Source organism: Colobus angolensis, unplaced genomic scaffold (genome assembly GCF_000951035.1).
Source record: "Colobus angolensis palliatus isolate OR3802 unplaced genomic scaffold, Cang.pa_1.0 Scaffold56, whole genome shotgun sequence".
Lineage (NCBI taxonomy): Eukaryota > Metazoa > Chordata > Mammalia > Primates > Cercopithecidae > Colobus > Colobus angolensis.
This window is the reverse complement of record NW_012119154.1, coordinates 6,380,725-6,390,893: the sequence shown is the minus strand read 5'-3', so window position 1 is coordinate 6,390,893 and position 10,169 is coordinate 6,380,725. Positions and strand designations below refer to the sequence as shown.

General features: G+C 36.5%; 1 protein-coding gene across 1 annotated transcript in view; it reads left to right on the top strand.

The window, feature by feature from the left end:
- Positions 1-10,169, top strand: part of CLASP2 (cytoplasmic linker associated protein 2) — a 201,708-nt gene that overhangs the window by 1,656 nt on the left and 189,883 nt on the right. The window contains exons 2-4 of the mRNA XM_011961558.1: positions 5,701-5,804; positions 7,251-7,342; positions 8,459-8,534. Of these exons, the coding sequence (XP_011816948.1) occupies positions 5,701-5,804; positions 7,251-7,342; positions 8,459-8,534 (272 nt within the window). The remainder of the gene's footprint in view (positions 1-5,700; positions 5,805-7,250; positions 7,343-8,458; positions 8,535-10,169) is intronic.

The following is a 10,169-nucleotide window of genomic DNA, read 5'->3' as shown; positions in this document are numbered from 1 at the left end:
GAGGTAGGAGGATTGCTTGAAGCCAGGAGTTTGAGACCAGCCTAGGCAATAGAGTGAGACCATATTTTTACAAAAAAAAAAAAAAAAAAAAAAAATCAGCAGGCTTAGTGGTGTGTGCCTGTAGTCCTAGCTACTCTGGAGACTGAGATGGGAGGTTGGGCCCAGGAGTTCAAGGTTACACTGAACTAAGATTGCACCACCATGCCCTGGGCAGCAGAGTGAACCTCTGTCTCTTTAAAAAAAAAAACAAAACAAACTATGGTAGACACTGAAAACTGCTCTACAAGCATTTTACTTGTTTATGTTTTCTTTCTTTCTGTCTCTCTCTCTCTCGCTGTCCTTGTCTGTCTCTTTATTTTCTTTCTTTTCCTTCTTTTTTCTTTTTTGAGATGGGATCTTGCTCTGTCACCCAGGCTGGGGTGCAGTTGTATGATTGTGGCTCACTGCAGCCTCAGCCTCCTCAACACCCAAGCGATCCTCCCACCTCAGCCTCCTCAGTAGCTGGGACCACAGGTGTGAACCACCATGCCTAGCCTACATTTTCTTAAAATATGTTGAATCAGTGTTTAAAATTGAGAAGTTTTACATGAAAATTCACATTTCTGGCTTGTCTCAAGAAATTGCCTAATGTAGTAACCCTGATCAGAAGTTGCTTTGTAGTTTCTCTCATGTCTAGTTAATGATCTTTCCCATTCATAAAACCTCCTCCACCCCCAAAATCCTCTCGTCTCTTTGTAACTGAGAAAGTTAGGTATGATATGGTAAGGTTGGAATACTGCACTTCTTAAACTGGCTAAGCATCAGCATTTCCTGTGTCTCCTTGGATGTAAACGTTTGTGTTTGTGACTCTTGCCCTGTAGTAGCTCCCTGTTATTAATTGCTACAGAGAAAATTGAGACTTAAAAGTAGTTCTAGGTATTATGTATCTCACTTATTTTTCAGACACCAGGAGTACCACATGGGGTTTTACGTCCTGACTACACTCATATTGAGGCAATGGAAATATTGGGACCTGAATTGTAGTTTGACTCCCAACACTGTCCTGCTTTCAGAACTTACTTCTCTAAAGCTGTCTTTTACCATATATGTTCCTTCTTCATCTCAGTAGACTTTTTCTTTGTAATCTTTAGCAAGTACTTTGTCTCCACTCTAAGCTAATCAGAAACTTGCTCACTCTTTCTAGGCGTAGCTGAACTTGTTTATGCCTCTGCTGTGCCCTTATTTCTTTTTGAAATCTTCCCCTCTTCTCCGTGGTCCTTTCTTTCCCTTCTAAAAATGTACTTCAGATTTAAGAATCTCAGGAATTTTCAGGTTAACCTCACCCTATGTTGAATTTTTCTTTACTCTGATTCTTATACAGTTAAATACTTAATGAATTACATTAACTTGCTTTTGTTGGTTAGTGTTTTTCATTTGTGTTTGTGCCACTAGATGGCACGTGTTCATACACTCTTATATATGTATAATTTTTTTCTTCTAATCTCCTATTCTTTCTAGTTATCCCTGTGCATTTACTGTTAGTAGTGTTTTCACTTTGAATCATAAATGCTCATCATTGTCCTTAATGAAACTTGAACTTGTTATTACTTTAGGATAATATACAGTGTGGTATAATAGGAAAATTTTATTACAGCTTTGCTATCATTAATTGAATGCCTACTTTTTACCCATTTTTGTCTATTTACCTTTTACCCTTTTACTACTTTACATACATGAAAGATTATCCTGACTTCATTTCTAATTTGTAGAATAGCTCTGCAAGATAGGCAGCATACCTGTATGCTCTTAGAAAGGTACGGAACTGGACTAAGGGTCCCAGGGTTAGCTTTTTGGTTTTATCGCTGTTGCAGAACTTAGCCAGATCACTTTAGGAGTCTTTCTGTAAAAGGAAGGAGTTGAATTGGATTATGTCTGGAAGGATTTTTGGTAATCTAACTGCAGATATATATAACTTGATTTGAGAGATAATGTTTAGTTTTGGTGCACTCGGGTTATTAGTTATCATTACAGGTATTTTTAATATTCTTTTACGTTAAAAGTGAGAAGTGTTTTAGGAAGATTGAGATTCATTTTCAGTTTTAGATACAGTTCCAAAAAGAGTATAAGCTCTATTAATGTAATTCTTAAATATATAATCTATATATATGCATGTATTAATAATAGAAAATATTTTAGTTTCCTTTTGTGACCACGTATATTGTGGAAAAATATAATTTTCAAACAAAAAATATACAATTTACATTTAATATTGATCAGCAGCCCTGGTTTTATAACTGATTCAGTAAAGGATCTCGTATCTTACAAATTTTTTAAACTGTTTTAAAATTTTAAACAGTTTCTTCCCAAAATGTTATTGTAGAAGGAAAACAAGAATAGTTAGGCTACCCGGTTATCACTTTCATAGAATGATTTGCATCTTGTACAATGCTAAAAGAAAAAAAAATACTAAGAGTTACGTTTCAGCCTTCTTCCATGTGTCATTGTCCAAATTCCAGTCTGTGCTAGATTGATTCATTTGTTTAACACATTCATATGGAGAGCCTATTGAGTGAAAAATTCTGTTCTGGATATCCAATAAATATTTGTTGAATATTCATCATATTAAATGATAATGATCATGGGCTTGGCACAGGTGCTTTTTCCTTGTTTTACTTCATTCTTTCACTAGTCATGTGAGGTATAGTTCTGTCAGCCTTCCATATTTTACAGACAAGGAAACTTTGAAGTTCAGGGAATTTTCTGTTTTGTAATTAATAACTGGTAGAGTTAGGAATACAATCTTGTTCTGTTTGACTCCAGGGTAGCATGTGTTAAAAAGTGATCCAGTGCAAAAACAGCATGAATTTCTTGTTTAGATTATTAGCTGTAATACTAATTTTATGTAATGTGAGGTTTTTTGTTTTTGTTTATGTTTCGTAAAATGGTTTTTAATATTGAAGTGAGCCCCTGTTTGGGCTAACATTTGAATTTTCTTGTTGGAGTTAAATTTCACCTCTCAGGAATGAAGGATCTTTTCTTTTTCCATTATTGTTATATGGTTGTTAACATATACACACACACCCAAACACCTCAAATTATAAGTAAATGGAGATGGTTATGACTGTGATCTCACATTGTATAGATATTTATTTATTTATTATTTTTTGAGACAGGGTCTTGCTCTGTTGTCCAGATTGGAGTGCAGTGGCATGATCTTAGCTTACTGCAGCCTCTGCCTCCTGGGATCAAGCCATCCTCTCACCTCAGCCTCCCAAGTGCTGGGCTATAGACACGCACCACCACGTTCGGCTAATTTTTACAGTTTTAGTAGAGACAGTATTCCATCGTGTTGGCCAGGCTTATCTCAAACTCCTGGCCTCAAGTGATCCACTTGCCTTGGCCTCCCAAAGTGCTGGGATTACAGGTGTGAGCCACTGCACCCGGCCAGTATAGATTATTTAAAACCTGGTTTCACTACTTGTTGTTTACGCAACCTTGGATAAGTTATTTAATCCTTCTGTGCCTTCTCTATCGAATGGGCCTACTCTGTTTCATAGGACTGTTGAAAGGATTAAATGAGATAATTCGGTGGTTAGTGCATAATAATATCTAACATTTGTTAAGTGTTTACTATTGTCTTCTGCCTTTCAGAAGCTGTCAGAACCAGAAGCCCATAATGGCAACCTTATAGATGTTGACAAATTCCTCTAGTGTTAACAGTACATCCAAGATGTATGAGAAGAATTTATATTGTTCCTATTGATGAACATTGTCTCATAATTAGACTTATGATTTTTATGTCGAGGACATTGTTTTCTTTTTTTTTTTTTTTTGAGACGGAGTCTCGCTCTGTTGCCCAGGCTGGAGTGCAGTGGCCGGATCTCAGCTCACTGCAAGCTCCGCCTCCCGGGTTTACACCATTCTCCTGCCTCAGCCTCCCGAGTAGCTGGGACTACAGGCGCCCGCCACCTCGCCCGGCTCGGTTTTTGTATTTTTTAGTAGAGACGGGGTTTCACCGTGTTAGCCAGGATGATCTCGAACTCCTGACCTCGTGATCCGCCCGTCTCGGCCTCCCAAAGTGCTGGGATTACAGGCTTGAGCCACCGCGCCCGGCCAACATTGTTTTCTTACACAGTCATTTCTTTGATTAAGCTTAAGGCTTTTGGATGGTATCTTTCCATTTGGTATGTTGCCTTCTCACTCTAGTCATTTGTTTCCCAAAAAGAATGTAATTTCTTTTTTCTTTAACTCTTGTTGTCCATTATTACATCAGTTTTGGTTATTACATTATAGATAATAGATTGGCTTCAAATTATATACACATTTAATTATATATGTTTATAAATAAACTAGAGAAATATTTCTTTCTTGATCTGATTTCTTTCTCCTTCCTTTGTTTAAACTAGATTTAGTCCTCCGTTGATTCAGAGAAAGAAAAGCTATGTAGTAGTCCCCCATTATCTTCAGGGGCTGTGTTCCAAGACCCCCAGTGGATTCTTGAAGTCTCTGATAGTCCAAACCAGTCCATGACCTGTTAGGAACTGGGCTGCACAGCAGGAGGTGAGTGGCCAGCAAGTGAGCATTACCACTTGAGCTCTGCCTCCTGTCAGATCAGCCTCAGTATTCGATTCTCATAGGAGCACGAACCCTATTGTGAACTGTGCATATTGAGGGAACTAGATTGTGCACTCTTTACGATGCCTGATCCCAAAACCATCCTCCCCGCCCCCTGCCACTGTGGAAGAATTGTCTTCCACAAAACCAATCCCTGATACCAAAAAGATTGAGTACTGCTGCTATACATGTGATGTGTTTTTGATCTGATAACTGAAACAGCTACTAAGTGACTAACAGGCAGGTAATGTAAACAGTGCAGGTATGTTGGACAAAGGAAGGATTCACATCCCATACTGAATGGAGCAGGACAGCCCAAGATTTCATCATACTACTCAGAATGGTGTGCAATTTAAAATGTATGACTTGTTTATTTCTAGAATTCTCCATTTAATATTTTCAGAGTACAGTTGGCCATGGGTAACTGAAACCACAGAAAGTAAAGCTGTGGATAAGGGGGGACTACTGTATAGCTGTAATATCAAAAGAGAAACAAAGGAAGTGTCCTTGCTTTTGAACATGCAGAAGGATGATAGTGATAGTGATAGTAGGTGACATTTTATAGAAAGTGCTTACTCTGTACCATTTACTCTTTGAGTTATGTGTATTATTTTTTAATTTTCAATAATCCTCTGAGATGAGTACTGCTACCCACATTTATGGCTGAGGAAATAGATGAAAGGTATCTAAAAAATAGACATTAGGTCACACACCTAATAAGACCACACTAAATGGTAGTGGTAATTTAAGGGATTACAGGAAGGTAATTTTGACTATGAGATGTTTTTGCCCTATGAACTGACTTTAGAACCTGTTCCCTTTGAGTTCTACTTCCTCCTTGTCCCCTCATCTATACATTCTCTCAGAAAAATAATAGTTTTGCCTGTTTTTTGAACATTATTGTAAGGAGATGTCATGCTGCATGTATTCTTGTGAATCTTCTCAGTTATTTTTTTATTGGATTCGTGTGTAAAGAACTTAAAACAATTTCTTTACCTCACAACTCTTCATTTATGGAAACAATTGCTATTTGTAATTTTGAGAAATATAGTTTTTAATGGAGATGAGTTATAAGTAAACACTCTTTTACTCTCTCCCCTTCTTTAGTTATTGTAGCTTTAATAGACAGAATGGGAGATGCCAAAGACAAGGTTCGAGATGAAGCTCAGACTCTGATATTGAAGTTAATGGATCAAGTAGCACCACCTATGGTAAGCCTACATTTTAAAATTCAGATTTTGCTAATGGTAATCACAGCAAATCATTAAAGCCACAGCAAGCATGAATGCTGACATTTTAAACAATCATTTGTTGCTAATGCCTTTAAGAAGTCGACATTTAAGATACAACGTCAATGTTTGACTCTGGTTTTTTGCTGCTTATTTTGTACTCTTTAATGCTTTTTTTTAAAGCTAACTAATAGAGTTCAGTGATTTGACAGTATACGGATTATATTATACTTTAGGATTTTTTTTTTGTTTCTCTTTTTTGTAAATTGTAAAATGTTTGAGAAAGCTTATTTTGAGAACTACTGAATACTATATTGTTCGTTTCTGCAACTCCTACAGAGACCAGAAGAAAATTTTTTCACAAGTGATTACTATGTTTTCCCAAATGTTTTATATTTCAGAACTAATTTTTTTTTTTTTAATATTGTGGTGAGTGTCCTTCCACTCTTGTTTATTCATTTACATTTTAGGTTGTTCTTGGCTTTCTGTGATTACAGACATTACCATAAGGGGCATCCCTTGTACTTCTATCTTTGAACATAAATATAAGTATTTATATAGAATAGCATTCCAGAGGTAGTATTGATAAGTCAGGTTACCCACATTTAAGATTTTTTTTTTTTTGTAATTTCTTAAGCCACTTCCTTGAAAGTTCGGTAGGGAGAGAGAAATATATTAGTAGAACTGAATACAGACTCCAGAAAGAATACTGAGTACAGAAAGAGGATGGCTGTGTATGTTGTATATTTGAATTTAGTAAAGGGTAAAAGTGGTGTTTCCAAATGTGGAGAAAGGATTGATTGGTACAGTTGGCTTCACATTTGTAAAAGTAAAGTTGGATTTCTTGTTACACCCAAAATAATTGGTTTAAATTATTTGTATAGGTTTATCTATGCTTTTTCTAACAGAAAAGTGTGGTAGGTAGCTATAAAATCGATTGTCCAAATACATTTCTGTATTTGGATCCAACATTGAAAGGAAAAAAGTCTGAATGATAAAATGTCCAAAAAAAAAAAAAATGCCTGTTCCGTGTGAGTCTATATTAGTTGCTAGGCAATGTTGGACCACTTAAATACTTACTGGACTACTGGACTTATAATGGTAGCATTGTTATTGAAGGTTTCTTATAGAAGAAATCCTGTGTCCTTGGAAATTCTAAGGTCTTCAGTTGTTGGACATGGTTCTTCTGAGAATAAATAAAATCTAAAGTGAAATATATATAAGTACTAAAATGTGATTAAGGTAATAAAAATGGGTGAGCACAATTGTGTAGTTTGGAAAAACTTGTAAGTAGTGGAGAAATGAACAATAGTCTGATGAAAACGTTCAGTTACCAATAAGGTTGGTAGTAGGATTGGGAAGACATAAAAGATTATAATATGAATAATTTAGTTTTTTGTTTCACATTTTTACTTTTCTTTCAAATAGTACATTTGGGAGCAGTTGGCTTCTGGTTTTAAACACAAGAATTTTCGATCTCGAGAAGGCGTGTGTCTGTGTCTTATTGAAACCTTAAACATGTGAGTTTTATGATTACTGAAAATAACTGTCTTTTTTTTATTTCTCTAAAAAAACCTCAGTTCACAAAGTCAAGGAAAGCTATGGTAATAACACATTTAAAATTGTTATTAAAGCATATAACTTTTTATTTGATGCCTTTACTGTTCATTTTTTGTGTATCTTTCATGTTCTTACTTTTTCAGTTATATAATAAGTGTTTCTCTTTTTTTCTTTAGTATGTTAATAGTAGCCACCCAAAACAGATGGTCATGGAACTGATATGCTGATAACTTAGTATCTATTTCTGTTCTGGATCGAATTTGAAATTGTTTTTAATTCAATGATATTTCACATATTATAACCATTTCCCATCCCCACCCTCCCCCAGAGCAGTGTGGGTGGGTACCAGAGTCATAGACCAAGCAAGACTTTCCCCGGTAACTAAACAGTGAGGCTGGTAGCTGTGTGCAGAGTTCTGGCTGCCATAGTTGCCACAGAACTATGACTGATCTGAAAAAGTGCTAGGACTTCTGTTCTTGCTCTGAATTATGTTTTTAGGTTCTATGCAATGTCATAGGTCATATGTAGTAGCTTTCAACTTTTTCTATAGTGCTACTTCCTTTTCTTAGCTATATTTTCACTTATTTTCTTTTATTACTTTATAGTCCTTTCTGCCCTCTAGAAGCCTGTAAGTGTACTCAGTCTACACAGCTCTTTGTGCTGGGTTTTGGCTCCCCTGCCATAAGCATAAAGATCTTTTAATTTCCTTATTTCATTGGAATGCATTTATTTGAGACCCAGAGTCTAAAAAAATCACAATTTTGAAAGTGAAACCTCTGATTTTCTTAAATTATTCATAGGTTGCTTGCTAGGTTTAAGAGTGCTATTGTTGAACATTTTAATCTATTGGATTATGTGTTGTCTTCACTCTCAGTTGTGATTATTCAAGTTTGCATACTTCACATTGCTTAGAATTATTTTTGCTTATGTCTCATATCCTTCATGTTTTAATGATGTGTGTCCATCCTCTCCACCATAAATTTGTCTTATTGCTACAGACAAGAAGGTATAAGGATATTTTGTTCACTGTTTATTAAAAACAAATTCTCTTTATTTTTTTCTCAAATTATATTTAGTTTTGGGGCTCAGCCGCTAGTCATCAGCAAGTTGGTACCACATTTGTGTATCCTGTTTGGAGATTCCAACAGTCAGGTAAAATTTTATTTACATTCAAGCATTGACTGATTTTTTTGGCTACCATTTCTTTTCTAGTCCTCTTATTCTGTTTTTAAAAAAGAAGAGAGAGGGTGGAAGGGGTTGCTGAAATGAAGATTTTACCTCATTAAAAAAATCCATCAAAGTTAGTTTTTAAAAACATTATATTCATGAAAGTTGCTTATGTTTGTCAGTTGTTTGGCTAGTAGTAAGGACAGATGGGACTTAAAGGTTAGTTTTGAGTGTGAGAGACTGAGTAACAAAGAGCTTAGATTCCCTGCTACAGTCTACCTGTATGTTAATTGTGGGACAGATTGTCAGCTCCCTTTGGTTATTGCTGAAATTGGCTGCATAACATTTTGCAGTTGTAAGAACCCTACTTAACAGAGAGGATTTATATCAGTGGTATATCAGTTGTTAGAAACTTTTTTATCTGAGCTGTCTATACCAGTGGTCCCCAACCTTTTTGGCACCAGGGACTGGTTTTGTGGAAGACAGTTTTTCCATGGGAGGGTAGGGATGGTTTCGGGATGAAACTGTTCCACCTCAGGTCATCAGGTATTAGTTAGATTCTCATAAGGAGTGTGCGACCTAGATCCCCTCGCATGCACAGTTCACAATAGGGTTTGTGCTCCTATGAGAATCTAATGCTGCCTCTGATCTGACAGGAGGTGGAGTTCAGGCGATAAAGCTTGCTTCCCTGTCACTCACCTCCTGTTGTGGTCCTTGAACAGGCTACGAACCCGTATGAGTCCATGGTCTGGGGCTTGGGAACTCCTGGTCTGTACTATAGGTATAATATAGGAATGTGTTCTGGAGAATTCTACTGTCTCTTCAGTTGCTATTTCACAATGAGCAGTGCAAAGGAACTGGAACTACCTTTCAAATTCCTGTATTCAGACCACATCCTTTTTTTTTTCTTTTTAATTGTAGCAAATACAATATAAAATTTACCATTCTAACCGTTTTTAAGTGTAAATTCAGTGGCATTACATACATTCACATTATTTTGCAACACCCATCACTGCCATCTAGCTCCGGAACTACTTCGTCCTCCCAGACTGAAACTCTGTACCCGTGAACAGCAGCTCCCCAGTCCCTGGCAGCCCGCCGGTGGTCCCCCATCCCCAGCTCCTGGCAACCACCATTCTCCTTTCTGCCTTTGTGAATTTGACTGTTCTGTGTACCTCACAGAGGTAGAATAATAGAATATTTGTCCTTTTGTGTCTGGCTTGTTTATTTAGCATAATGTCTTCAAGGTACATCCATCTTGTGGCATGTATCAGAATTTCCTTCCCTTCTGTTTTAGGCTGAATAATATTCCGTCGTGTGTATATAGCACATTTTGTTTACCCATTTCTCTGTGGATGGACATTTGGGTTGTTTCCACGTCTGGCTGTTGTAAATAATGCTGCTGTGAATATTAGTGTAAAAAATATCTGTTTGAGTTCAGGCCACATTCTTGAAATGCAGTTTTAATACAGGAAAATACATTAACCATGATCATAATTTGTATTAACATAATTATTGGCAGTTGTTTACATAATCTTACTATAGGTAGGAATCTTTTTTTTTTTCTGAGACAGAGTTTCGCTCTTGTTGCCCAAGCTGGAGTGCAATGGCGTGATCTTG